Source organism: Scyliorhinus torazame, chromosome 10 (assembly GCF_047496885.1).
Source record: "Scyliorhinus torazame isolate Kashiwa2021f chromosome 10, sScyTor2.1, whole genome shotgun sequence".
Taxonomy (NCBI): domain Eukaryota; kingdom Metazoa; phylum Chordata; class Chondrichthyes; order Carcharhiniformes; family Scyliorhinidae; genus Scyliorhinus; species Scyliorhinus torazame.
This window is the reverse complement of record NC_092716.1, coordinates 111246598-111271493: the sequence shown is the minus strand read 5'-3', so window position 1 is coordinate 111271493 and position 24896 is coordinate 111246598. Positions and strand designations below refer to the sequence as shown.

At 46.9% G+C, this 24896-nt stretch overlaps 1 protein-coding gene across 4 annotated transcripts in view; it reads left to right on the top strand.

Annotated features, from left to right (window-relative positions):
• The window catches only part of fcsk (fucose kinase), a 497568-nt gene that overhangs the window by 447057 nt on the left and 25615 nt on the right, over positions 1-24896 (top strand). For all 4 annotated transcript variants that reach the window (XM_072518609.1, XM_072518607.1, XM_072518610.1 and 1 more), the window contains 9 exons: positions 1064-1234; positions 2420-2493; positions 6546-6910; positions 8596-8806; positions 15180-15346; positions 18031-18258; positions 19229-19372; positions 20575-20694; positions 23964-24151. In XM_072518609.1, coding sequence (XP_072374710.1) covers positions 1064-1234; positions 2420-2493; positions 6546-6910; positions 8596-8806; positions 15180-15346; positions 18031-18258; positions 19229-19372; positions 20575-20694; positions 23964-24151 — 1668 coding nt within the window. The remainder of the gene's footprint in view (positions 1-1063; positions 1235-2419; positions 2494-6545; positions 6911-8595; positions 8807-15179; positions 15347-18030; positions 18259-19228; positions 19373-20574; positions 20695-23963; positions 24152-24896) is intronic.

The following is a 24896-nucleotide window of genomic DNA, read 5'->3' as shown; positions in this document are numbered from 1 at the left end:
GGGCCAAGGGGTCTCTTCTGCACCGTATGACTTGCATTTATGTAGCACCTTTCCCAACCTCTGGATGTCTCAGAGCATTTCACAGCCAAAGAATTGCTTTTGAAATGTAAATGCTGTTGTAATGTAGGATACGCAGCAGGTAATTTTCACACCATAAACTCCCACAAACAGTGTTGTGATAATGACCAGGTATTCTATTTTAGTGATGTTGTGGGAGAGCTGATCATTGGTCAGCATACCAGGGAGAACTCCCCTGAAATTCTTCAAAATCTTCAAAACGCCGAAATGAGAAGGGAATCTTAGTTTAACATCTCATCTGAAAGACGGCATCACTTGCCGGCCTAGATTTTATGTTCAGATTTTTGGATCAGGGCTTGAACCCACAATTTTTCTAAAGGTGTCACAATTGGCTCCTTTTACCTCACTGCTGCCTATTGACTGCTGCTAAAGGTACAGGATGTGAAGACAGGATGAGGTATAATTGCACGCTTCTCTGTCCTCTCTCCTCGTGATCAGGAAGCTGGTTAACTCTCACTGCTGCCTCCCGGCGCCAAGGACCCGGGTTCGATCCCGGCTCCGGGCCATTATCCATTTGGAGTTTGCATATTCTCCCCGTGTCTGCGTGGGTCTCACCCTCACAACGCAAAGACGCGCAGGGTAGGTGGATTGGCCACACTAACTTGCCCCTTAATTGGAAAACTTCAGAAACTCTCAGTGCTCAAGCCTGTACATGGAGAATGACGATGTTGATGAAGTGCTGGGATGCTGGTAGAATAGATAGAACAGTATCATAGTGTGGTTCAAAACATCAGGGAAAGCAGCACAGTTCAATTCCCGTACCAGCCTCCCCGAACAGGCGCCGGAATGTGGCGACTAGGGGCTTTTCACAGTAACTTCATTTGAAGCCTACTTGTGACAATAAGCGGTTTTCATTTCATTTTCATTAAAGGAGAAGAACTGGGGGAATAAAAAACAAAAATCATGAAACAAATGCATTAAACATACTGTTTGAGACTGCTGTCGAAGTTATGATATTCCTTGCTCTTGCTCTTTTTTTTGTCAGGGATCCATTCATGTGAGCTCTGGTTGCCTTCTTTCGGGAGTAGATTTGATGTCATCAGCTGCACTCTGCCAGTACCAGCTCCATGATGTTATCGTCCAGGGACACCACATCAGACTGAGGGACCTGAAACTGAAGATTTTCAGCATCACAGGACGGCAGGATGATTTGCAGGTGTAATATGTGCTACTCAGTTAACTGGATCTTGAAGAATTCTGCAGTGTTTAGGGATGAAAGATGTCAGAATTTATAAATAATATCCATTTTCATAGAGCGTGTGGAAGCAGAGCAAAGTTTCTTCTGCTCTATCTAACAATCTGCCATATCCCCGATCTCAGGAAATTGCTCCCTGCTGCAGCAAATGTCGCATTGTTGGTGAAGAGTGCAGGAGAGCATGCTAGGAGCATAACCAGGCATGTCTAAAAATGAAGTGTCTGCCTGGTGAAGCTTCAATGCAGGACTACTTGCATGCCAAACAGCATAAACTGCAAGTAACAGAGCTAAGCAATTTCACAACCAAATGATCAAATCTAAGCTCTGCAGTTCTGCCACCTCAAGCCGTGAATGGTGGTGAACAATTAAACAACTGACATGAGGAGGAGACGCTGCAAATATCCCCATCATCAATGATGGAGGAACCCAGCATATCAGTGCAAAATATAAAGCTGAAGCATTTGCAGCAATCATCAGCCAGAAGTATCAAGTTGATGACCCATCTCGGCCTCCTCTGGAGATCTCCAGCATCACAGATGCCAGTCTTCAGCCAATTCGATTCACTCCACGTGAAAGCAGGAAATGGATTAAGACATAGCAAATGCTATGGGCCCTGGCAATAGTACTGAAGACTTGTGCTTCAGAACTTGCTACGCTCCTAGCCAAGCTGTGCCAGTGCAGTTACAACACTGGTATCTATCTGGCCATGTGGAAAATACCCCAGGTATGTCCTGTAAACAAAAAACAGGACAAATCCAACCCGACCAATTACCGCCCCATCAGACTATGTGGCCACCCGGGCTGTCATTGAGCGGTGCATTGGAGCAGGAATCAGGCCTCAAACATCAATCACTTAGGCTGTGCCCACCAATAGAAAGAAAAGCGACGTTTTAAAGGAGCCTCACAATTGTTGAAATTCAATCTGAGCTCCACGGTAGCCATTGTTGCCTCGGAGCTTGCGGCACCCAGTTTGGGAAGTCCTGACCTGTACCTTTAATTATCACAGTGCCTGTTAATATTTCACCTTTACATCTGTATGAACTCAACCTGCTCAATACATGTCTAACACTTTTTGGACGCATCATAAACCTTTATTGTGCCTTTTCTGACACAAAGCTGACTGCCTTTTGTGTTCTTTCCTAACAGGTACCTTGTGCCAATGATTCCTCGACCTTCCTGAACATTCCATGGGCTGAATTCTTTGGAAGGACAGGAATAAAGTAAGGCTGCCCCCTGCAACCCCTTGCTTCCTGTGCACTTTTTAAAAAAGATATGGGGCTGGATTCTCTGTTTTGGAGACTATGTTCCCACGCCGTGCTCTTTTACGCCAGGAAAACTGTGCTCCATGGCGGACTCAGCCCGCGGACCTGGACCAGCAAAGTAGTGCCCCGCATCGGCCGCTCGCCCTCCCCGGACCGCCCGCTCACATTGCCCCCAGCCCTGAATGAAGTCCCCCCCCCCCCCCCCCCCCCCCCCATGCCCGCCGATCGGCCCTCCCCCGACTGTGACAGCCCCGGATTGAGTCCGCAGCCGCCTCGCGAGATTCCCATACGGCTGGGACCATGAGAGTCCCACGCCGTCGGGAATTCGTCCGGTCGGGGACAGAGCATCGCGGGGCTGGCCTGAGGCACTGGCCTGAGGCGGTGGATACTCGGCGCTGCGTACTCCACATGTACCCCGATTTTTGGGGGGTGGAGAATTTAAAAACCGCTGCCGCTCCCGATTTTGGCGCCAAAACGGATTTTCCACCCCATCGCCGGGCGCGATTTCGGTGTCGGTGGGTGGAGAATCCAGCCCATGAAGTTTCAGAAAAAGAAGCTAAGAATCATTCAGCACAGAAGGAGATCAATTGGCCCATCTTGCATTCTCTTTAACAGAATCTCACTGCCTTGCTCTTTCTCTATGTTGCTTCTAACATTTCCTGTTCAAGTATTTATCCAATTCTATTAAAAACGTTACTGTTTAATTTGAATTTTCCAGGCTCTCGAGCAATGCATTCCAGAACACTGTTTAACAAAAAAATCTCCTTGTCCACATCTGCCGCTCCCCCTCCACCACCACCATGTTGTTCTTTTGCCAGTTACCATAAAGGGGTGATTTGTTGAGGCAGGGTTCTTATGATCTACCAGATCACATTGGAAAACCTTCAGCAATCCGCTCGTAATTTCTGGTTATGGGTTCTGAGTGCAGTGCTCCTCAGTGACGCAAGCGGTTCCTCAACTTACCCGTAAATGTCTCTCTTCATCTGTCTCCTTATGTCAGGGATGTGCAACCTGCTGGTCCGGAGCCACACGCACGCTTTCACATCACATTTGCAGTTCCCAAACCTGTTCCAGTTATTTTGCATTAACATGAGAAAAACCTAAAGCAAAAAGTTATGAAAAGTCTGTTTTTATCGCGGGATAAAAGATTAATCATTTTATCACACTTTACAGTTTCAGCTGGTTATTCTAACAAAAATTGTGCTCTAAATAAATCTGTTCGTGATAGATTTACACCATGGTTATAGATGTTGCCTTTTGTTCAAGGAACAGGTATTATGGTAGTAAACCATATTATTATTCCTAATATAACTGATGGTAAATGATTCTAAATATACTATTTAGAGACCATTTATTTATCACGAGAATCTATGTCCCAAAAAATTGTCTTAATTCCACAATTTGTAGGTGAAAGTTGGTCTTTACTGACAAAATTATAGTTATTTAAAAGTCAACAAATGTGGTAATTCACCGTTAGGTCTATTTGAATTTGAATTTTTTTTCTAGTGTATTGAATACATGTATTATGTATGCAAATTATACATTTTACCTGAGACACTTGGCAATTTGATGAGTATTTGGTTTCGAAATGCTGAACATTTGTTTCTCACCTCCCCCCTTCCGCCCCAAATTATTTTTATTTTAGACAACTATTTTTTAAAAGGTTCTTCAGCTGGAAATTGTTGACAATCCTTTCCCTAAACTTTTTTAAAATATAAATTTAGAGTACCCAATTCATTTTTTCCAATTAAGGGGCAATTTAGCGTGGCCAATCCACCTACCCTGCACATTTTTGGGTTGTGGGGGCGAAACCCACGCAAACACGGGGAGAATGTGCAAACTCCACACAGACAGTGACCCAGAGCCGGGATCGAACCTGGGACCTCGGCGCTGTGAGGCTGCAGGGCTAACCCACTGCGCCACCATGCTGCCCTCCCTTTCCCTAAACTAATCAACAATCGGTGATCAAAGAAATTGGGATAAAGAGCTACTAATTGTGTAATTAATTCTCCGTGTGTGGGAATTGATTAACAAGGCCACTGCTAATTGTCTGCCCTAGCTGCCCCTGAGAAGGCCATAGTGAACCACAACAATCCGTGAGCTGAAGGTACTTCTACTCTGCTGTGAGGGAGGGAGTTCAAGGATTTGTCCCAGTGACAATGAAAGAAAGGTCAAATCTGTTCAGGTCGGGATGGTGTGTGAATTGGAAGGGAACTGGTAGGTGGTGGTGTTCACGAGAACCTGCTACTAGTCCTTTTACAAAATCACAGAAAAATACAGTGCAGAAAACACCCTTCAGTCCATCGAGTCTGCACGACCGCATGAAAGGCACCTGATCTGCTAATCCTAATCCCATTTGACAGCGTTTGGCCCATTGCCTCGAATGTCAAGCAATGCCAAGTGCTGATACTGGTAATTTTTAAAGGATGTGAGGCAACCCGCCTCCACCACCCTCCCAGGCTGCGTGTTTCAGACCGTTACCATCCTCTGGGTAAAAAAGCTTTTCCTCAAATCCCCCCTGAACCTCACACCCCTCACCTTGAAGTTGGGTGCCCTCGTAACCGACCTTTCAACTAAGGGGAACAGCTGTTCCCTATCCACCCTGTCCATGTCCCTCATAATCTTGTACACCTCAATCAGGTCATCCCTCAGTCTTCTCTGCTCCAGTGAAAACAACCCAAGCCTATCCAACCTCTCTTCATAACTTAAATGTTCCATTCCAGGCAATATCTGGTGAAGCGCCTCTGCACCCGCTCCAGTGCAATCACATCCTTCCTATAATATTCCGACCAGAACTGCATGCAGTGCTGTTAGTATAAGTTGCAGGTTTGTCAGAGGCCTGAGATTGACACCCCAATTTCTGAGTTATTCCCTTCCCGTTCAGTACTGGACTTGACTACGGAAGCCATCATTCCCGATCAAGGAAGAAGCTAGGTGCCACCGTTGAGAGAGACTGCCGTCTAAATTTGACACCAATTGGCAGGAGCCAGGAAAGGCATTCACTGATCACTGGCAAAATATTTATTTTCATTTAGTTCTCCCACTCCCATTCTGAAAACTAATTGCTTCCCTGTTGAAGGTGCCCACTGGTACTTTACACAAGTAACCATTTTGGTCCAAGGCCATAGTGGGCATCAATGTTGGTCCTTGCCCTCACCACATATACACTCATCCCACTGGGAACTACTGGGTATCGATTAACGGAGGCACTGACCATGGGGCACTGAAGCCATTGTCCATCCCTTCTTGCTTCTTGGCTGAGAAGAGTACAGACTGGGGCTCGAACATTCCTTCTCTTTATGGCTCAGCTACCCGTTGATAAAGTGAACCATTGAGACTGGAGATGTATTTGATTTAGTGTAAAATATTTTCTTTGCATTGGCTAGAAGATGGGTATTAATCTATCAGATTTGCATTCTCAGTTTGCTTTGCTGATTTAAATATATCCTTGATCCTCTCAATTCCAGAGAGGTTGTCTATTATGGAAATGTGGGTTCAATCCTTCACCTCACTGAGTTCCCTATCTTGACCATGCTGTCTTGCTGAAGTGCAAAGTGAAGGTCCAGCATGTTCTCCAAGGCAGGAGGAAAGATCAGAGAGATTTTTACAGCTTCCCATCTGCAGATCCTGGTGGTTCATTCTGCCAGACTTTGGTGGAAGCCTGGTGTTGGGGGAGGGAAGCCAGTCTGGTTATTGGATAAATGAACAATTGAGACTAAAATGGTTTTTTAAAGTAATTTATCCTCAATTTTAAAAATTGGAGAAAGGTACCTGTTATTTCACTGTGCCTTAAGACCAGTGCAATCCCTTGCTGAGGTATTGCAATGGGGCAGATAGGGATTCCAGAACAGATAGAGCTGGGCCCCTCGGGGGTGATGTTAGGAACCACTTCTTCACAGCCAGGGTAGTGGCCAAGCCATGTGTCCACTGTCCCCTCCCCTAAGCCAATGTGAAAGGGGGTGTAAGGGAGAAATGCAAGACAGTGACCCAGTGGCCTCTGTTTTTCATAGGAAAGAGGCGGTGTGGGGTCCTGGCATTCTTGAAGACGACCAGTGCCTGCTCAATGCTCAGCTCTTCCCAGTCTTCCACGTGACAGAACCCATCGGGATGGAGGACGTGCTGTGGTTCCTGAGAGCAGGGCGAGGACAGTTTCTGATGAAGTGGCAGTCGGCCTGGCGCCTGTCGATAAGGGAAATCCTGAGCTGCCTGGACCAGCAGGCCGAGCTCGCCTGGCGACAGCAGCTCTTCCTCAGCCAGGCTCAACGTAAAGTAAAGAGTACACTGCTGGCTCACAAAGACAACAGCCTCTGGCCTCTGATCAGGGCAGCTGTCTGTGAGGGGAATGAGCAACAGATACTCAACACACTTGATGGAGGTGAGAGCCATCTTCATAGTGGCAGCATAACTGAGAACTGATTTGCAGCTTGTTGATTTTTCGGTAAGTCATGGGTTCAAGTCCCATCACAGGAACTTGAAATGAAAAATGAAATGAAATGAAAATCGCTTATTGTCACGAGTAGGCTTCAAATTAAGTTACTGTGAAAAGCCCCTAGTCGCCACATTCCGGCACCTGTTCGGGGAGGCTGGTACGGGAATTGAACCCGTGCTGCTGGCCTTGTTCTGCTTTACAAGCCAGCTGTTTAGCCCACAGTGCTAAACCAGCCCCTACTTGAGCCCATAATTTAGGCTGGCACTTTACAGTGCTGAAGGATTGCTGTACTCTCAGAGGTATTGTCTTTTAGATGACAAGCCCAGTCTGTCCTCTCAAATAGATGTAAAAGATCCCATGGTACTTTCCAAAGAAAAGCAGGGGTATTCTTCCTGCTGACTGAACAACATCTTATCCCTCAACCGCTACCACTAAGAATAGCTTATCTGGTCATTTATCTCAATGCTGTTTGTGTGATCTTTCTGTGTACAAATTGGATGATGCGTCTCCCACATCACAGCAGCGCACATCAAAAGCTCTTTGGGATGTTCTGAAGTTATGTATTAAGATGCCAGATCAATGCAATGATTTTTTTTTGTTTTATTCAGAGATTGTTCACAGTTATGATAAAGGAATAATTTGGAGAAACATCAATCAAAACAACTACTCATTTTTAAAATATAGAAGTATATGTTTTTTTCCCCTCCCGTTCAGAAAGTGCTGACTCCCACAGGGAAGGGGTGCAGGAGTAGACACCATCCGCTAAAGTGACTCTTCCACATAATGTGAGCCCAGACAGCAAGTGGGTGACCAGAAAGGATTGATGCCAATCCTACCCTTGCCCCCATACTCCACCTATGTGACTGGATCAGCATGTGTGTGAGAGAAATTACTTTTGCCAGCCTTTTGACTATTGTTCCGATTCAGTAGGCTGAGCAACAAGGGTATTCGAGGCCTGTTACATGCGCTGCTGGGCAGTGTGTGTGACCCTGTGGGTGGGCTTTATTTATTCTTTCATGCAATGTGGGCATTGCTTGCCCACCCCTAATTGCCCTTAAACTGAGCAACGTTTTCCCATTTCAGAGGGAAGTTAAGAGTTAACGATGGCTGTGGGCCTGGAGTCACATATAGGCCAGACCATGGGAGGATGGCAGAATTCCCCCCCTGGAGGGCATTGGTGAACCAGATGCATTTTTACTGAAGCTAGCTTTTAATTCCAGATTAATTCATTGAATTTAAATTCCTCTAGCTGCCATGGTGGGACTTCAACCCATGCCCCAGAGCATTAGCCTGGCCCTATGGCTTCCTAGTCCACTGACATTACCACAGTGCTACCATCTCCCTATTTCGGGCAGATATGTATAACAAGTGGGGGTTTCACTGGCAGTAAGGAGCATGGGCAGAGGTGTGTGAGGGGCCAGTATGTAAGGAAGGGGCTGAGTGTGTAACTGGTGAGTACCTGTGACGGGCTGTGTAACAGGTGAATCTTTGACAGCTGGATGTGTAATGGGTGAATGTATACTGGGCAGCTCATTCGGTTTTCACATCATCATCTAATTGAAGTCAGCCCTGGTGAAGAGTCACTAGGGGTTTTCGTCGAGTTGAAGCTTACCTGTTTTCTTTGTTTACAGTCGCTACCGCCACTGAGGACATGGGGGTTGCAGCCCGCACCCTTGCATGTGTTGCTGATGTCTTGGGTTGCATGGCTGGAGGACAGGGAGGGCTCCGGAGTGGACCTGCTGCCAATCCAGCATGGACTGATGCCTTCCAGTTACTGGAAAAGGGGGATGTGGTGCTCGGAGTGAAGAGGCTGAGGGAGGAGCGGGATAAATGGCTGACCAGGTGAGAACAGAGCTTCTTCTTGGATTAATAAATTACTGGATGATTGTCAACAGCTGTCTGCTATCTCTCATTCGAGTTTTCTGCTTCTGTGCACTGTACCTGACCATTCCCAGAGTGTAGGGCTGTGAGCTCTGTTGTGATGCCAGCACAGTTGAATAATCTGCTAATTTGCATTGAATTTACAATGCAGAAAATGTCCACTCGCCCCAACCGTTAAATGTTTATGCTCCACATGAGCCCGCTGCCACCCTAATTAGAACATTCTTCTAAATTTTGACACACAACATGAATATTGGTGTCTGTGGGATAAGACGTGTTGCATCTGTCTAATTCAGATACTTCCGACCAGTTCACCTATTCATACACCTCGGTGTCTTTTCATAACGAAGGACAAACACAAGTATAAATTCAACGATCTTTATTAAAGCCACAATTAACCCATAAATTAACCCAAAATATATAATATTAGAAACGCCCAAGATTCAGCGATACCCAAGTTGGTTGATTGAACTGTGAGTGCGCTTCTTGAGTGCGTTTGGTCCTTTGTCACGAAGGTGAGTCTCGCTGGCAACTTCTTTCTTCCTTCTCAGATATCTCGATTGCCTCTGCCTGGTGTCTTCGCTGCTGATGTGCCTCGGGTGCCTCTTTTTATACCCCCTCCCTTCGCGCCCTTCTGCTATTTCCCCTGGCTTTCTGCCAATGAGACCTCGGGAGGGAGTCTCAGCACCCAATGGTCCAGTTGATGAACATTTGACAGGCAGGACACCTGAGCCCACCTCAGGTGTCCATTCCCTGATGGTGTGGTTTCCACATAATCTGTTCCCTTATAAGGTAACAGCAGAAGCTCTGGGTGCCCGAGAGTCTGGCTCCATCTGGGCTGCGGACAGTTGACTGGTGCATATCAATAGGGTGTGATGATCTCCTGATGGGCGATTGACAGGGCAGGTCCAGACATGCCCAGGCAACTCACCTGACTTTATATATTTGAACTTGGCCAAGTTCAAATCCCCGGCAGACCATTGCTGGTGATGTGTTGGGTAGGCTGGGTCGAGATGAACTGCACTTGATGCAGTGTAGCGAGAGACAGACCTCCAACACTTGATAAAATGCAACACGGTTTTATCAACATCCAAACTATTATACATGTTCAACTGTGGGTCGACACTATGCTGACTTGACTGGAGACCTGACAGCCTGACCAGACTAACTTAGCTACCACATGGTGTAGGCACTGGCTAGCTCACGAGCTCTGACTGTCTCAGAGGCTGGGTCCCGAGAGAGCAGGAAAACTGGTGCCCTCTGGCTTTATCGTGGTTGTGTCCTGACTGGTGATTGGCTGCTCTGTTCTGTGTGCTTACTGGTCATCCTGTGTGTCAATCACTGCCTGTCTGCACTCCATTGTATACATAGATGTATATTATGACAGCTGGAACTGACAGTAGTTTCATTTAAAGTGTCCAATTCTTTGATTTTGGATGTCACGCTAAAAACTAGGCCCAATAGGTTACCTCAGACCTCAGCACAAGACTTACCATGTGGCGAATTCATCCATTGCAAAAATGCCCAAGATCCAGTGAAACCCCCCTATCCACAGGGAACTGAATGAGAGTGGAGATTAGAGTTTAAGGAGGGACAGTCATGAGAGAGAATAACAAACTGTCAAGTGTTAGAGAAATAAATGATTGAGATGTGAACCTCAATGGTAAGAATTTGTTTAACAAGCTCCTTCAATACAGATTGGCACAGGGATAAGGGTATGGTCAAGTATTGGAAGCTTTTGGTCTCAGGAATAGTAAATAGGCCAGGATACCTGTGACTGTCTGCCTGCCCGTTTATTTGTGTGTGTCTGTAAGTGATTGCCAGTTTGTGTCTGTGCATGCATGTTTGTGTGTCTGTGTGCGCCTCTGTGTGCCTGCATGCATGTTTATGTCAGTCTACATGTTTGTGGGTGTGTGTATCTGTGTCTCTATGTGCTTCAGAGTGTGTGACTGGTTATGTGTGCATGCATGCATGCATGTGTGTGTGTGTGTGTCTTTCTGAGTTTGTGTTTGTCTGCCTTGGCATGCCTGCCTGGATATGTTTCTGGGTGTTTGTGGGTTTTTTTGTGTGAGCATGTCTGGCTGGATGTGTCTCTGTCCCGAGTGTCTGCCTGTCCCGAATCTGTGTGTCTGCTTGAGTGTGCGTGGTGTGTCTGTGTCTGTTTGGCTGTGTGCGCGCGCGTGTGTCTGGGTGTGTTTATGTCTGTCTGGGTGTGTGTGTGTATTTCTGCATGACTGTCTGAGTTTGTGTTTCTCTGTCTTGGTGTGCCTGTCTGGTTATGTTTCTTTCTGTCTGTGTGTGTGTGTCTGTCTGTCTGCCCGTGTGCATGCATCTGCGTGTGTCAGTCTGTTTGGATGTGTGTGTCTGGGCACCTGTGTGGGTGTGTGTGCGTCCGTCTGTCTAAGTCCATCTGTCTGGATGTGTGTGCCTCTCTGGGTGTGTGTGTGTATGTGTCTGTCTGGGTGTGTGTGCCTGCCTGGGTGTGCCTGCCTGGGTGTGCCTGCCTGGGTGTGCCTGCCTGGATGTGCCTGCCTGGATGTGCCTGCCTGGGTGTGCCTGCCTGGGTGTGCCTGCCTGGGTGTGCCTGCCTGGGTGTGCCTGCCTGGATGTGCCTGCCTGGATGTGCCTGCCTGGATGTGCCTGCCTGGATGTGCCTGCCTGGGTGTGCCTGCCTGGGTGTGCCTGCCTGGATGTGCCTGTTTGGGTGTGCCTGCCTGGGTGTGCCTGCCTGGGTGTGCCTGCCTGGGTGTGCCTGCCTGGGTGTGCCTGCCTGAGTGTGCCTGCCTGGGTGTGTCTGCCTGGGTGTGCCTGCCTGGGTGTGCCTGCCTGGGTGTGCCTGCCTGGGTGTGCCTGCCTGGATGTGCCAGCCTGGGTGTGCCTGTCTGGGTGTGCCTGCCTGGATGTGCCTGCCTGGATGTGCCTGCCTGGATGTGCCTGCCTGGATGTGCCTGCCTGGATGTGCCTGCCTGGGTGTGCCTGCCAGGGTGTGCCTGCCTGGGTGTGCCTGCCTGGGTGTGCCTGCCTGGATGTGCCTGCCTGGGTGTGCCTGTTTGGGTTTGCCTGTTTGGGTTTGCCTGCCTGGGTGTGCCTGCCTGGGTGTGCCTGCCTGGGTGTGCCTGCCTGGATGTGCCTGTTTGGGTGTGCCTGCCTGGGTGTGCCTGCCTGGGTGTGCCTGCCTGGGTGTGCCTGTTTGGGTGTGCCTGCCTGGATGTGCCTGCCTGGATGTGCCTGCCTGGATGTGCCTGCCTGGATGTGCCTGCCTGGGTGTGCCTGTTTGGGTGTGCCTGTTTGGGTGTGCCTGTTTCGGTTTGCCTGTTTGGGTTTGCCTGCCTGGGTGTGCCTGCCTGGATGTGCCTGTTTGGGTGTGCCTGTTTGGGTGTGCCTGTTTGGGTTTGCCTGCCTGGCTGTGCCTGCCTGGATGTGCCTGTTTGGGTGTGCCTGCCTGGGTGTGCCTGCCTGGGTGTGCCTGCCTGGGTGTGCCTGCCTGGGTGTGCCTGCCTGGGTGTGCCTGCCTGGGTGTGCCTGCCTGGGTGTGCCTGCCTGGATGTGCCTGCCTGGGTGTGCCTGTTTGGGTGTGTGTGCCTGGGTGTGTGTGCCTGGGTGTGTGTGCCTGGGTGTGTGTGCCTGGGTGTGTGTGCCTGGGTGTGTGTGCCTGGGTGTGTGTGCCTGGGTATGTGTGCCTGGGTGTGTGTGCCTGGGTGTGTGTGCCTGGGTGTGTGTGCGCCTGGGTGTGCCTGCCTGGGTGTGCCTGCCTGGGTGTGCCTGTTTGGGTGTGCCTGTTTGGGTGTGCCTGCCTGGGTGTGCGTGCCTGGGTGTGTGTGCCTGGGTGTGCCTGTTTGGGTGTGCCTGCCTGGGTGTGTGTGCCTGGGTGTGTGCCTTTGTGCCTGCCTGCGTGTGTCTTTGTGTGTCTTGGAGGGGGTCTTTGTCTGTCTGGGTGTTTGTCTGGGTGTGTGGGGTTCTTTGTCTGTCTGTCTGAGTGTGTCTGTCAGTCTGGGTGTATCTGTCTGTCTGTCTTGGTGTGCATGCCACTGGCAGTTTAGCTGTGTGCATCTGTCTGTCAAGCTGTGTGTGCATCTGTCTGTCTCTGTGTGGAGTTGGCTGGAGTGGATGTCTGTCTAGGTGTGCGTGTGCCTGTCTGAGTGTGGGTGTCTGTCTGGGTGGGTGTGTGTGTCAGTCTTTCTGGCTGTGTGTCTGTCAGGCTGTGGATGTTTAATTGTCTAGCTCTGTGTCTGTATGGGTAGATATGTGTGTCTGGATGTCTGTTTGCCTGGGTGTATGTCTATCTGTGTGTGTGTGTGTGTGTGTGTTTGTCTGTGCCTGTGTGTGTCTTTATATGTGTGTGTGTTTGTGTGCATGTCATATGTTGGTGTGTGTGTATCTATCTATCCTTGTGTGTACCTGTGTGTGTTTTCATATTTCTGTGTGTGTGTCTCTCTGTGCATGTGTGTGTGTGTGCATGTCTCTGTGCGTATCTTTGTGTTTCTGTATGCGTGTATCTGTGTGTGTGCGTGTCTTGGTGTGTCTCTCTCTATGCCTGTCTGGGTGTGTGCATCTGAGTGTGTGTGTGGTGGGGGGGGGGGTCTGTCTGTCTGGGTGTGTGGGATTACGATCCCAGATCAGACCCCAATACCGGACAGAAACACCAATATCTTATTTAATTTGTAAGGCTGTGAGATAAGGATACTTCACTCCCAAGAATGATCCCACACACAAATATGGATATGGTATATTAAAACAATCTTAATTTTTAACACAGTATTAAACTAACTTTAATATAATGCAGGAAAAAGCTTAAAATTACTAGTTATGCAATGTTTAACAATAAAATGAACCACTTTAACTCCTAACTGCCACCTTTTTAATCTCAAATCAAGCAACACCTATCTCAAATCAAAATTCACTTTTAAATACAGTTAGAAAACACTTGCTGTCTAGAGATGTCTTGGAGAGACCCTTCAGGACACAACCTGCAGATTCTTGTTGTGTCAGACAACTGTTTAACTTTGCAGCATTTGGCTAAAGCATCTGTTCTGTTTGCAGCCACATCTAAATTGAAACTCAAAATCTGACTGCTTCGGCCTCAGCTCCTCCCCATTAGCTACATCATCCCTATCCCACTTAATTGAGTTATGACCATCTTACTAAGACTAACCACAACCCCTCAATTATCTAAATCCCAGGGAATTGCCTTTCTGTAATCAAAAGTCCATATGCCCTATTTAGGCAAACACTACTTGATTGGAATGAACGATGATCTTACTTTTACGGTGCTTTAGTTACCCCTTCTGTAGCCACAGTGTCTGACTGTCTTCTAAACCATGATTTTTAAAACCCTTACTGCAAAAGATACACACTCACGAACCCAGGCTTTTAACCATTACTGCACCAGATACATATAATACGATAGATATCTGAAATTCATACATTCATCCCAATGTGTGTGTCTGTCTGTGGATGTGTGCCTCTATGTGTCTGTGTGTGTATCTGTGTGTATGTCAGTTGGTCGGTCTGGGGGGCGGGGGGGTGTTATACATATATCCTTGTGTGTATCTGTGTGTGTTTGTCCATCCTTCTGTGTGTGTGTCACTGTGCCTGGGTGTGTTTGTATATGTCCCTGTATGTGTGATTCTCTGTGTGAATGGCCTTGTATTTCTGTGTGTATATCTCTGTGTGCTTGTATGAGTCTGTATGTGCATCTGTGGATGTGCCTCTGTGTTTCTGTGTGTTGTGTATCTTTGTGTGCACGCCTGTGTGCGTGTCTGTGTATCACTGAGCCTGTACGTGTCTGTGTGCACACGCTGGATTATAACAGACTCTGGATTTACTGTGATGCCCCTATGTTTGAATATCGTGGCGGTACTTGATGCTTGGGCTCACACATAAAAACGAGTGACATATCAGCAGACTGTAACTGCACATGGACTTAGCCTAGTAAAAAGGGGACGGTTGAATAAAGGAATGAGGTTATTCTAATGAACGATTGTCCTGTTTTCAGCTCAAGTAAAGATTGACAAAGGTGAGTTAAATCAATGTGCGGGCCAATATTAAATTACTGCTCAGGACTCTATGTCCTAACGGCCAACCAAGTGTCAGCTACTACCAGAAAAACTGGTGCCATTTTTTAAAAATCTTACAGTTTTATACGTTTGTAGCAACAAAATAGAAAGCAATATTTCATGTAGAACTCTGGAGATGCCGTACAGAGCTGCAGAGGGGTAGAAATCTGAGGGGCCTCACAAAATCCTCTGGACTAAACCACCTTGAAGCAGAATGTCATGCGTTCATTTTAGACCTGCCAAGCCTTTGATACAACTTTCTGTCTTGTGTATCACAGACCAGACTTTCTGGTGAGGGCTGCCCGTCACTATGAGGGGGCGGAGCAGATTCTGATCCGACGGGCCGTGACATCAGCGCGAGAGTTCATCTCCATGGAACAGGTGGAGCTCCCTCCCATGAATCACTGGGTGGTGGCCGAGTGCCCTGCCCGTATCGATATCTCAGGTAATTGCGCAGCTCTCGCCTTTGGAACTTACTGCCTGTACTCCATCTGAATTTGTTACGGTCAGGCTACGATCTAATCAGAAGCTTGAGAGGATACATGAGCACAGCTTGGTTGGTAGCACTTCCAAAGGTTGTGGATTTAAGTCTCTCTCCAGAAACTTGGAATTGAGACTGACTCTCCAATGAAGATCCAAAAGATCACTTTATTGCAGTAACACATCCCAGGGTGCTTCACGGGGCTGTCAGCAGACAATGTTTAGATTCTGCGTCATATTAACAGATAATAGGACGGTTAATCAATATGAAATGAAATGAAAAGAAAATCGCTTATTGTCACAAGTAGACTTCAAATGAAGTTACTGTGAAAAGCCCCTAGTCGCAACATTCCGGCACCTGTTCGGGGAGGCTGGTACGGGAATTGAACCGTGCTGCTGGCCTGCCTTGGTCTGCTTTCAAAGCCAGCTCTTTAGCCCTGTAAAATCTTGGTAAAAGAAGTTTTGAGGGGCAATTTAAAGGAGGAAAGAGAAGCAGAGTGGCTTAGGGAGGGAATTCCAGGGTTCAGGGCCAAGGCAACTGAAGCCACCAGTGGTGGAACAATGGAAATCGGGAATGTTCAGGAGGCCAGAATTGGAGGAATGCAGAGATCTTGGAGGGTTGTGGAGCTTGAAAAGGTTACAGAGACAGGGAAAGTCAAGACCGTGAAGGAATTTGAAAACAAGGATGAGAGTGATGAACACATACGTTTGGTGCTGTACCTTCTACCACTTGTGTGAAAGACCATATCATGTTCCACCTAAACCTCCAAAAGGCACTTGGTTAAAGAAATTTGGCCTGAATGGCAGTAGACTCAGTGCTGTGGATACGCTTAGGTTATAGGATCACAGGATATGAGGAAAGCACCTGAGATTGAACGGGATGTAAAACGCTCATGGAATTGTAGGTCTTACTTCCTGAGGTATTGAAAATGAAAGAGGTACTGGAGAACCTCTATTAAAATCTTAAATAGACCTGTTACAATACCGTGTGTGGTAGTGAACTCTAAGCACCAGGAAAAATAGTAAATGTAACGGTCGCCACTCTCAGAGGACCATAGGCTGCTCTCCCCTTTGAGAGAGAGCTGACTGGTGGTGATTTAACCTGAGGGTCAGCACACCTCAGGCAAGAGGCAAGGCTGAAAAGGCGGGGCCTTCATGAAAAACCTCAGCCAGTACAGGGTAGTACGAACCAGCCAACTGAGCTGGACAATCTGTAAAGTTCGAACTTTCCTGTGCAGCGGGATTCTCTTAAGATTGATTACATTGTTAACCCAACCCCAATACAGGAAGAATATTGAGTGATTAAAGAGGCTACAGACTCACTAGGATTATGTCAAGGTATGAAGAAATACAAATGGAAAAAAAAACTTTTTTTGTTGGATTACAAAACATTATAATAAAAATGTTCATTATGAACATAGGGTAAAGAGAAGCAAACTGTTACCGGTTCTAAAGAGTCAGGAATGAGAGAATATAGATACAAGACTGAGGGCTGGATTCTCCGCCCCGCCACGCCACATTTCTGCCCCGACCCGCCGGCGGGATTCTCCGTTACAGTCAGTGGAGTTCCCATTGTGGGGCAGCCCCATGCCGTTGGGAAACCCCTGGGCGCTGGCAAAACAGAGAATCCCGCCGGCGGAGAATCCCACCCTGAGTGTTAGGAGATTCTGAACAGGCTGGGAAAACCACTTTGCGTGCAGAGAGTTATGAGGCTGCGGGATTTACTCTGAGTCAATTAGTGCCTGAGGCAGAAACTATGAACATTCTGTAATAGTTCGGGGGGAAGGATGAAGCAAAAAGTATTGAAGGGATATGGGATCAGGGTGAGTAAATTTGATTAGGACTTTTAGTTAATGTGAAGGGTAAGTACTAACACTGGTTGGGCAGAATTCTAACTTGTCATAGCCCCTGTCAGTATTTGACACAGAACCCTCATCAGAAATTAAGATGTTAGATTTCAGAAGTTACAGATTTTCTGCTCAACTGGCCAATTAAGGTTTTCCAACCCCTCAATACAAGTAGATTGGATTCTCGTCCTATATATGGGGAAAGAACAGAAGAAATTTAGCTCGAAGAATAAATTTCCACTTGCTGTGGGGAACCGTACTGTAAGGAGCACAGATTAGAGATTTAAGGCTCTAGCATTGTCGCTCTATCTCTAAACCTGTAAGAGTAACTGTGCTTGGTGAAGTGTGACATTTTCTAGTAAATCTGTCTGCGGCAAGGTACACAGTGGTTAGAACTGCTATCTCACAATGCCAGGGATCTGCGTTCAATTCCCCCTTGGGTGACTGTGTGGAGTTTGTATGTTCTCCCCGTGTCTGCGTGGGTTTACTCCGGGTGTTCCGGTTTTCTCCCACGGTCCAAAGACGTGCAGGTTAGGTGGATTGGCCATGCTAAATTGTCCCTTAGTGTCCAATATAGGTTAGGTGGGGTTACGGGGATAGGGCTGGGGAGAGTGCTCTTTTGGAGGGTAGTTGCAGACTCGATGGGCTGAATGGTCTCCTTCTGCACTGTAGGGATTCTATGAGTTGGCTGATCCTGCAAGTTTGCTGCAGGAATCCTTTCTAAAGCTTGAAAAAAAATATTTCCCTTGACCCCTCTCTCAACTCAGTGCACAAGCCTAAGATATATATCTCCCCCTGACAGGCGGCTGGAGTGACACACCTCCAATAACATACGAACATGGGGGAGCAGTACTGGATATCGCCGTTCTAGTGGACAAACGCAAACCAATTGGCGCAAAGGTGCGTCGCATCGCAGAAGCTAAACTGCACTTGGTCCTGAACAGTGGAGGCAGAGAGCAGAGAATGGCCATGGAAATAGTGTGCCATAGTCTGGAGGATCTGCAGGACTACTCGCAGCCACGTGCACCAGGTACCTTTGACAGCGAGGGTGGTCATTAGAGTGCCTATTGCACAGAGATCTGGCTGGTCACAGGGTCTATCCCCACTCCATACTGAGTTGGTTTAATGACAGGTGAGGTGGAAGAAAGCAGAATATAAACCGGCCTCTGATTAAGGGAAGAAAATTTCCTTACAGATTGCTCATGAAAGAAAGGTCATGGTCTAGCGGGTTCACCACCTCCCACCCTCGGTTCATTGACAACAAGCAGGGATGGTAAACCCCAGTGGTAGAGAGCTTTGGGAACCATAGGTCCAAATTGCTCTCTCCATTCCAAACATGCTACACTTGCCACACCCCATGTTTCAAATTAATCATACGCGGTAATTTAAAATGATATTTTGTGAAATAAATAAATCTAATTTACATTTGAATCAATAAAAATGTTTCTCACTGCTCTCTAGAGAGCCTGTACCACAGATATAGAATATGTGCATAAAAAGGTAATATTTTCAGCCCTATGGTGGAGAGAACAGGGGAGTGAGAGTAATTATCAAAGAACCAGTGCAGGTGTGATGGGCCGAATGGCCTCTTTCTGTGCTGTAAGATTGCATGTTGATAGCAGCTTCCTTTAGGAAAAAGGGCCAGTGTGGTAACTGGATGTGAGGTGGAGAATGGCCCAGTGGCCTATTTCTGCTCTGTAAATGGGCTGGAAAGAAAGAGTCTGAAAGCCAGTGGGATTTACATAGATTTCTTTGTATGTAAAATTACTTTCATATGAAACGGAACAGTGTTCTGGGTTGTGGGGAGGAGGCAGGAGAGGGACACAAAGTAGATTTCCCATTCGGAGTGCTGGTACAGACACAATGGGCAGAATGGCCTCCTTCTGTACTGTAAAAATTCTGAGATTTTGTGAAACAAGCCTATCAGTGAGTATATTGTTATAGAACATAATATTGGTTGTCTTGTTCTATTTGTTAATAAATGTACTGTCTGTTGACAGGAGCCTTGTTGAAAGCAGCCTTTATCTGCACGGAAATTATCCAATATCCTTCCCAGACATCGCTACAGGACCAATTAATGGCGAGGTTTGATGGTGGCTTTGAGCTTCACACTTGGTCCAGTCTCCCACATGGATCTGGCCTGGGTGAGTAACCACGGGATAAACCTGGGAATAACAGCATCTGCTACTGTCAAAAGATTAATTCTTGGGCGGCACGGTGGCACAGTGGTTAGCACTGCTGCCTCACGGCGCCAAGAACCCGGGTTCGGCCCCGGCCCCGGGTCACTGTCTGTGTGGAGTTTGCACATTGTCTGCGTGGGTTTCAACTCCACAACCCAAAGATGTGCAGGTTAGGTGGATTGGCCACGCTAAATTGCCCCTTAATTGGGAAATGGTTTTAAAAAAGATAAATTCTGCTTCCTTCACCATTTGCATTCCAATTTGTTCCTGCCCTTTCCAAATTCCCATCTTTCCACACAGTCACTGCTGATTCTCCAGCAGGCACACTTCTGCCACAGTTATTCTATTACACTCTATTATTACTATCACCCTCCCATCTTTAAAATTCTGCTTGTGGAAATCGCGACTCATCGTACCATCTCTCATTCTTCGTTCCTTCTTTCGCAACAACCTGTTACCTCCCTCCTTCTTCTAACTGTCAGACTTACAACGGAAATTAAACCCAAGCTTGTCTAATCACTCCTTCCTGGGATTAATCTCGTCTTCTTCACTTTCACTCTGGTGATGTCTTGCTCTATGAATTTGGCTCTTCACCTGAGATTGTCAATTAAAATGACACCCACACATGCATGTGCGTGGATGCACACACTTGCACACACATGCTAGCACACTATTACACATGAACATATGCTTACACACACAACCACTTTCACACAGACTCTTGTGCACGCACATGTGCACAGAGATGCTTGTGGGCACACATGCTCACACAAACGCACACACTCTTATACATAGTCACATATACATTCACATTCACACACTTACAAATACACTTTCACATTCACACACATGCACATAGACTCTTGCACATACACACACAAACACACTTCCAATCAGTGTCAATTGGTAAGTGCTGGAACTCTGACTGATGTTTGGACCACTTTAACTGCTGTGCCCTGAAGTGCTGTCTATCCACTGCCCCAACTTTAGTCACACTACTTGGCACAGAGCAGAGATTGAATCTTGTCCTGAAGGGATATGAGTACTTGTAGCTCATTTGTAGTAAATTACAAACATACACTGCTATGAGGCAGATAACTAATGTTTGAAGGCCTTATCAAAAGCGTTGCTGTGGTATTCAGGATTGTTTATTGGTGTTATTTTAGGTACAAGCAGCATCCTGGCAGGGGCCGTGATGGCAGCACTGACTACAGCTGCCGGGAAATCCTGCGACACCTCTTCCCTGATTCATGCTGTTCTTCACCTGGAGCAAATGCTGACGACAGGTAACTAAGCACCATCCCAGAAATAAGATTATCAAGGGAATTGCTCTGGGCAAGCCGTTTAAAGTGATGATGAAATCTAATTCCAGGAGACACAAGTTGACAATTAGGAAAAGGGAGATCATTTAGAGAATATACCCATCCAGAGAGTTGTGGAACAGTTAGTTGTGAAGGGAAGTTAATGGATTTAAATTGCTTGGCAGGCTTTCTGTCCTCCTCACAGTTTACTCTCCCACCTCGTTTTGTATCATAAGCAAATATTGGAATCCCGATAATGGTCCGTTTATTCCCATTCTCTGTAGGGCCCAGTGGTTAGCACTGCTGCCTAAGGCACTGAGGACCTAGATTTGATCCCAGCCCCAGGTCACTGTCTGTGTGGAGTTTGCACATTCTCCCCGTGTCTCCATGGGTTTCACCCCCATAACCCAAAGATGTGCAGGTAGGTGGATTGGCCACGCTAAATTGCCCCTTAATAGGAAAAGAATAATTGGGTACTCTTTATAAAAAAAAAATAAAAAATAAAATTTTAAATTCCCATTCTCTGCTTCCTGTCCATTAGTAATACTGAATCCATGGTAATATAGTCCTAGAAATCCCTTCATTGGATATAGTTCTCAACCAGCAGGAGGCATTGGATAGCACATCTTATCCCATGCTAACCAAGGGGTATTGTTTTTGCAAAAATATTCTTTATTCATAAAACATCTGCAAGAACATTACAAACATTTGAAAGGGGCCGTCACACAAAGTGCAATAATATTCAGGTCTTCTACATACATCATGTTGCACTCTGAGGTACTTCAATACAGTCAAAGAAACATTACAGACATTTCAAAATGGCCATTACAAAGATACTTAAGTTGTCTGCATAGATCAAGTTCTACTCTGAGGTGCTTCAGTACAATTGTGATACATGTAATATTCACTCTATACACTCATTGTAAGTCATACAGCCTGAGGGAGTCTATACATTTCCTCTCCCCTCAGTTTACTATGGCCGAAACATCTTAGACAGCGACCTTCCCCCATTGCTCCTCTGCAATGGCTGTTCCAAACATTAGTATATCTCTCAGCATGTAGTCCTGGGCTTTGGAATGTGCCAGTCTGCAAAACTCAGTTGAGGACAACTCTTTGCACTGGAAGACCAACAGGTTTCTGGCGGGCAGGGGAGGTGGTTTAGCCATCTCCTTTGGAGGGGGTGGAGAGGAGGCCATCTCCTTTTCCCATAGGGCCTCTAGGACATTACGTGCAGACCATTGCCTGATGGACTTGTTGTGAGAGGTGTTTCTCTGCATAGAGGTGGCACGGCACGGTCCAACTACTTAGAGCATTCGCGGCAACGTGGCCAGACCATCCTTCGAACACGGGGGACAGGTAGAACTTCAGCACATAGTGACACTTGTTTTTTGCGTACCGAAGATCTACTCTCAGCTTGATGCAACTGCACACAAAGGTGGCCATCAGGATTGGGGCGATGTTGGGCATGTTTTTTTCCCTTTATTTAGATGTTTGCACATTGCATCCCTTCGAACGTGGTCCATTTTTGACCCGCAGTTGAAATGCCACAGTGCAGGAGTGAGAAATGGGCCAGACCTGCGTCACATTCTAACCCAGGGGTACTGAGGCAAGTTGTGTAATTTCACTTGCTGTCTGAGCAGAGACCATTTACATAAGTACAAAGTAGAGTTAAAATCAGGCATCTTCTTGTCTATGCAGCTTGATAATAGACTGGCCAGTGCCCTATATGCACAGCCTCTGGTGTACATATCTGTCAGAGGGAACTGTATTTTACTGAGTTGGTCAATAATTTTAAATATAATCAGGATATCTGAAGGACTTTTCAAAACAGGCCATTATTGTTACTGTGCAATTAACCAAATGAAATGTTCTTGTTGTGAAGTTGGGGGGGGGTGGGGGGTATAGGGGCAGTCAACGTTTCCGTTGCCTTAGAAGGAGTGTTCTGTTTCAGTGCAGAGCAGCTGAAAGCTGAGGGACTCCCAACCACTCCCTCCTCTCTCGATCTGCAGGCTTTTCAAACCCAAGCTTGGTGCAATCTTACCAGTTGCACCTGTTCAATCTGGATATTATCCTGCATTTTGGATCTTTACCAAGGTCTCTCAATTAAGAAATAAATCTTGTAGTAAACCATTCCCCCAAGGCAGGTAAAGCAGATTCTCACTGTGAAGATGGTTGAATTGAATGTGGATGTTAGAGAATGCCCTGTCAACATGAAGATTGAAGTCTCCGATGGCCTTATTAGCTTATTAGCTGTGGCACAGTAGGTAGCACTCTCATCCCGAGTCAAAAGCCCCACTCAAGACTCATGAATCCTTCATTTGGCTGACAACTCAGTACGGTTCTGAGAAAATGCTGCATTGTCTTTCAGATGAGATGTTAAACCGAGGTCACCCTCTCAAATCCTGTAAAAGATCCTGTGACGCCACAGGAAGTGGAACAGGGGCACTCTCCTGACTGCAGCTAGTGCAGGGGATGTTGGGGCAATCATAGGGAAGTGGACCAGGGTGTCGTGGAGGGAAATCTTTGCGCAAATAAGCTCCTGGGTTTCCTGTTTTAGAACAGTAACCATACTTTAAAAATAGTACACTAGCTGTAAAGCTCTTTGGGATGTTGCGGCTGGGTGGGATGGGCGGCATCGTGGCACTGTTGCCTCACAGTGCCAGGGACCCGGGCTCAATGCCGGCCTTGGGTGACTGTCTATCTTCTCCCAGTGTCTGCGTGAGTCTCCACCAGTGCTCCAGTTTCCTCCCACAGTCCAAAGATGTACTGATGTAGGTGAATTGGCCATGCTAAATTGTCCCTTGGTGTCCAAAAGGTTAGGTGGGGTTACGGGGATAGGGTGGGCACGTGGGCCTAGTAGGGTGCTCTTTCAGAAGGTCAGTGCAGAACCCAATGGGCCGAATGGCCTCCTTCTGCACTGCAGGGATTCTTTACTCCTATGATGTCCTGTGGTTATGAAAGGTTTCTAGGCAGCACGGTGGCACAGTGGATAGCACTGCTGCCTCACGGCGCCGAGGTCCCAGGTTCGATCCCGGCTCTGGGTCACTGTCCGTGTGGAGTTTGCACATTCTCCCCGTGTTTGCGTGGGTTTCGCTCCCACAACCCAAAGATATGCAGGCTAGGTGGATTGGCCACGCTAAATTGCCCCTTAATTGGAAAAAACGAATTGGGTACACTAAATTTTTTTAAAATGAAAGGTTTCTGTGTACATGTACGTCTGTCTTTCTCCTTATTAAAATTCTGTAATCTTCTAGGTGGAGGCTGGCAGGATCAGGTCGGAGGTCTGGTGCCTGGTATCAAGATTGGTCGGTCCGAGCCCCAGTTGCCCCTGCGAGTAGACGTTGAGCGCATTACAGTGACGGAAGAGTTTGTGAAGACTCTGAATGACCACCTTCTGCTGGTGTACACGGGGAAAACACGCCTTGCACGTAATCTTCTACAGGTTAGCCACTCGTCACACAACATTAGTGCCTCAGGAGCAGCCTGAAGTGACTTTATCAGGTCCCAAGTGCTATAACAGGTGTGGCACAATATGCTTCTGCCCTGAGGGAACTCCCGGCAGAGAAATATACAAATCATAAAATTATTATTCGGGGATTAACTAAAATCACAGAGAAAGGCTCTCCCATTGGTGAAGTTGAGCTAAACCATGAGACCAGTGGGCCCAGGTACGATCCTCACACTGTGCTGAGTGAGTGCATTTGATAGCATTGTCATCTTTGAATCAGAAGGTGATGGTCCTATCCCAAGACTTGGGCACATCATCTACTCTCTTCGCACTGCACCGTTGGAGGTACCTTCTTTCACATGAAATACTAAATTGAGACTCTCTTAGATGGATAGCAAAGATTCTTTGAGTTAGTTGATCTTCAGTAGGGAATGTTAAAGCCTTTCTGGAGGATATTCTAGAAACTACATTGAGACAACCCAAACCTACTCTGGTAGGACTCTGAGAGCTTATAGAAAGAGACTTTCTTCCCAATCCTGGCTGAACTCAAACTCAGATCTCAAAGCTGAGAATGCTTCCCAAAAGTGTAAAATACATGCACTTTATAAATAGGGGCATGAAATACAAAAACAAAATAGTTTCATAAACCTGCATAAAACGCTGGTTCAGCCTCAACTGGAGCATTGTGTCCAGTTTTGGACGTCATAGTTCAAGAAAGATGTGAAGGTGCAGAAAAGAT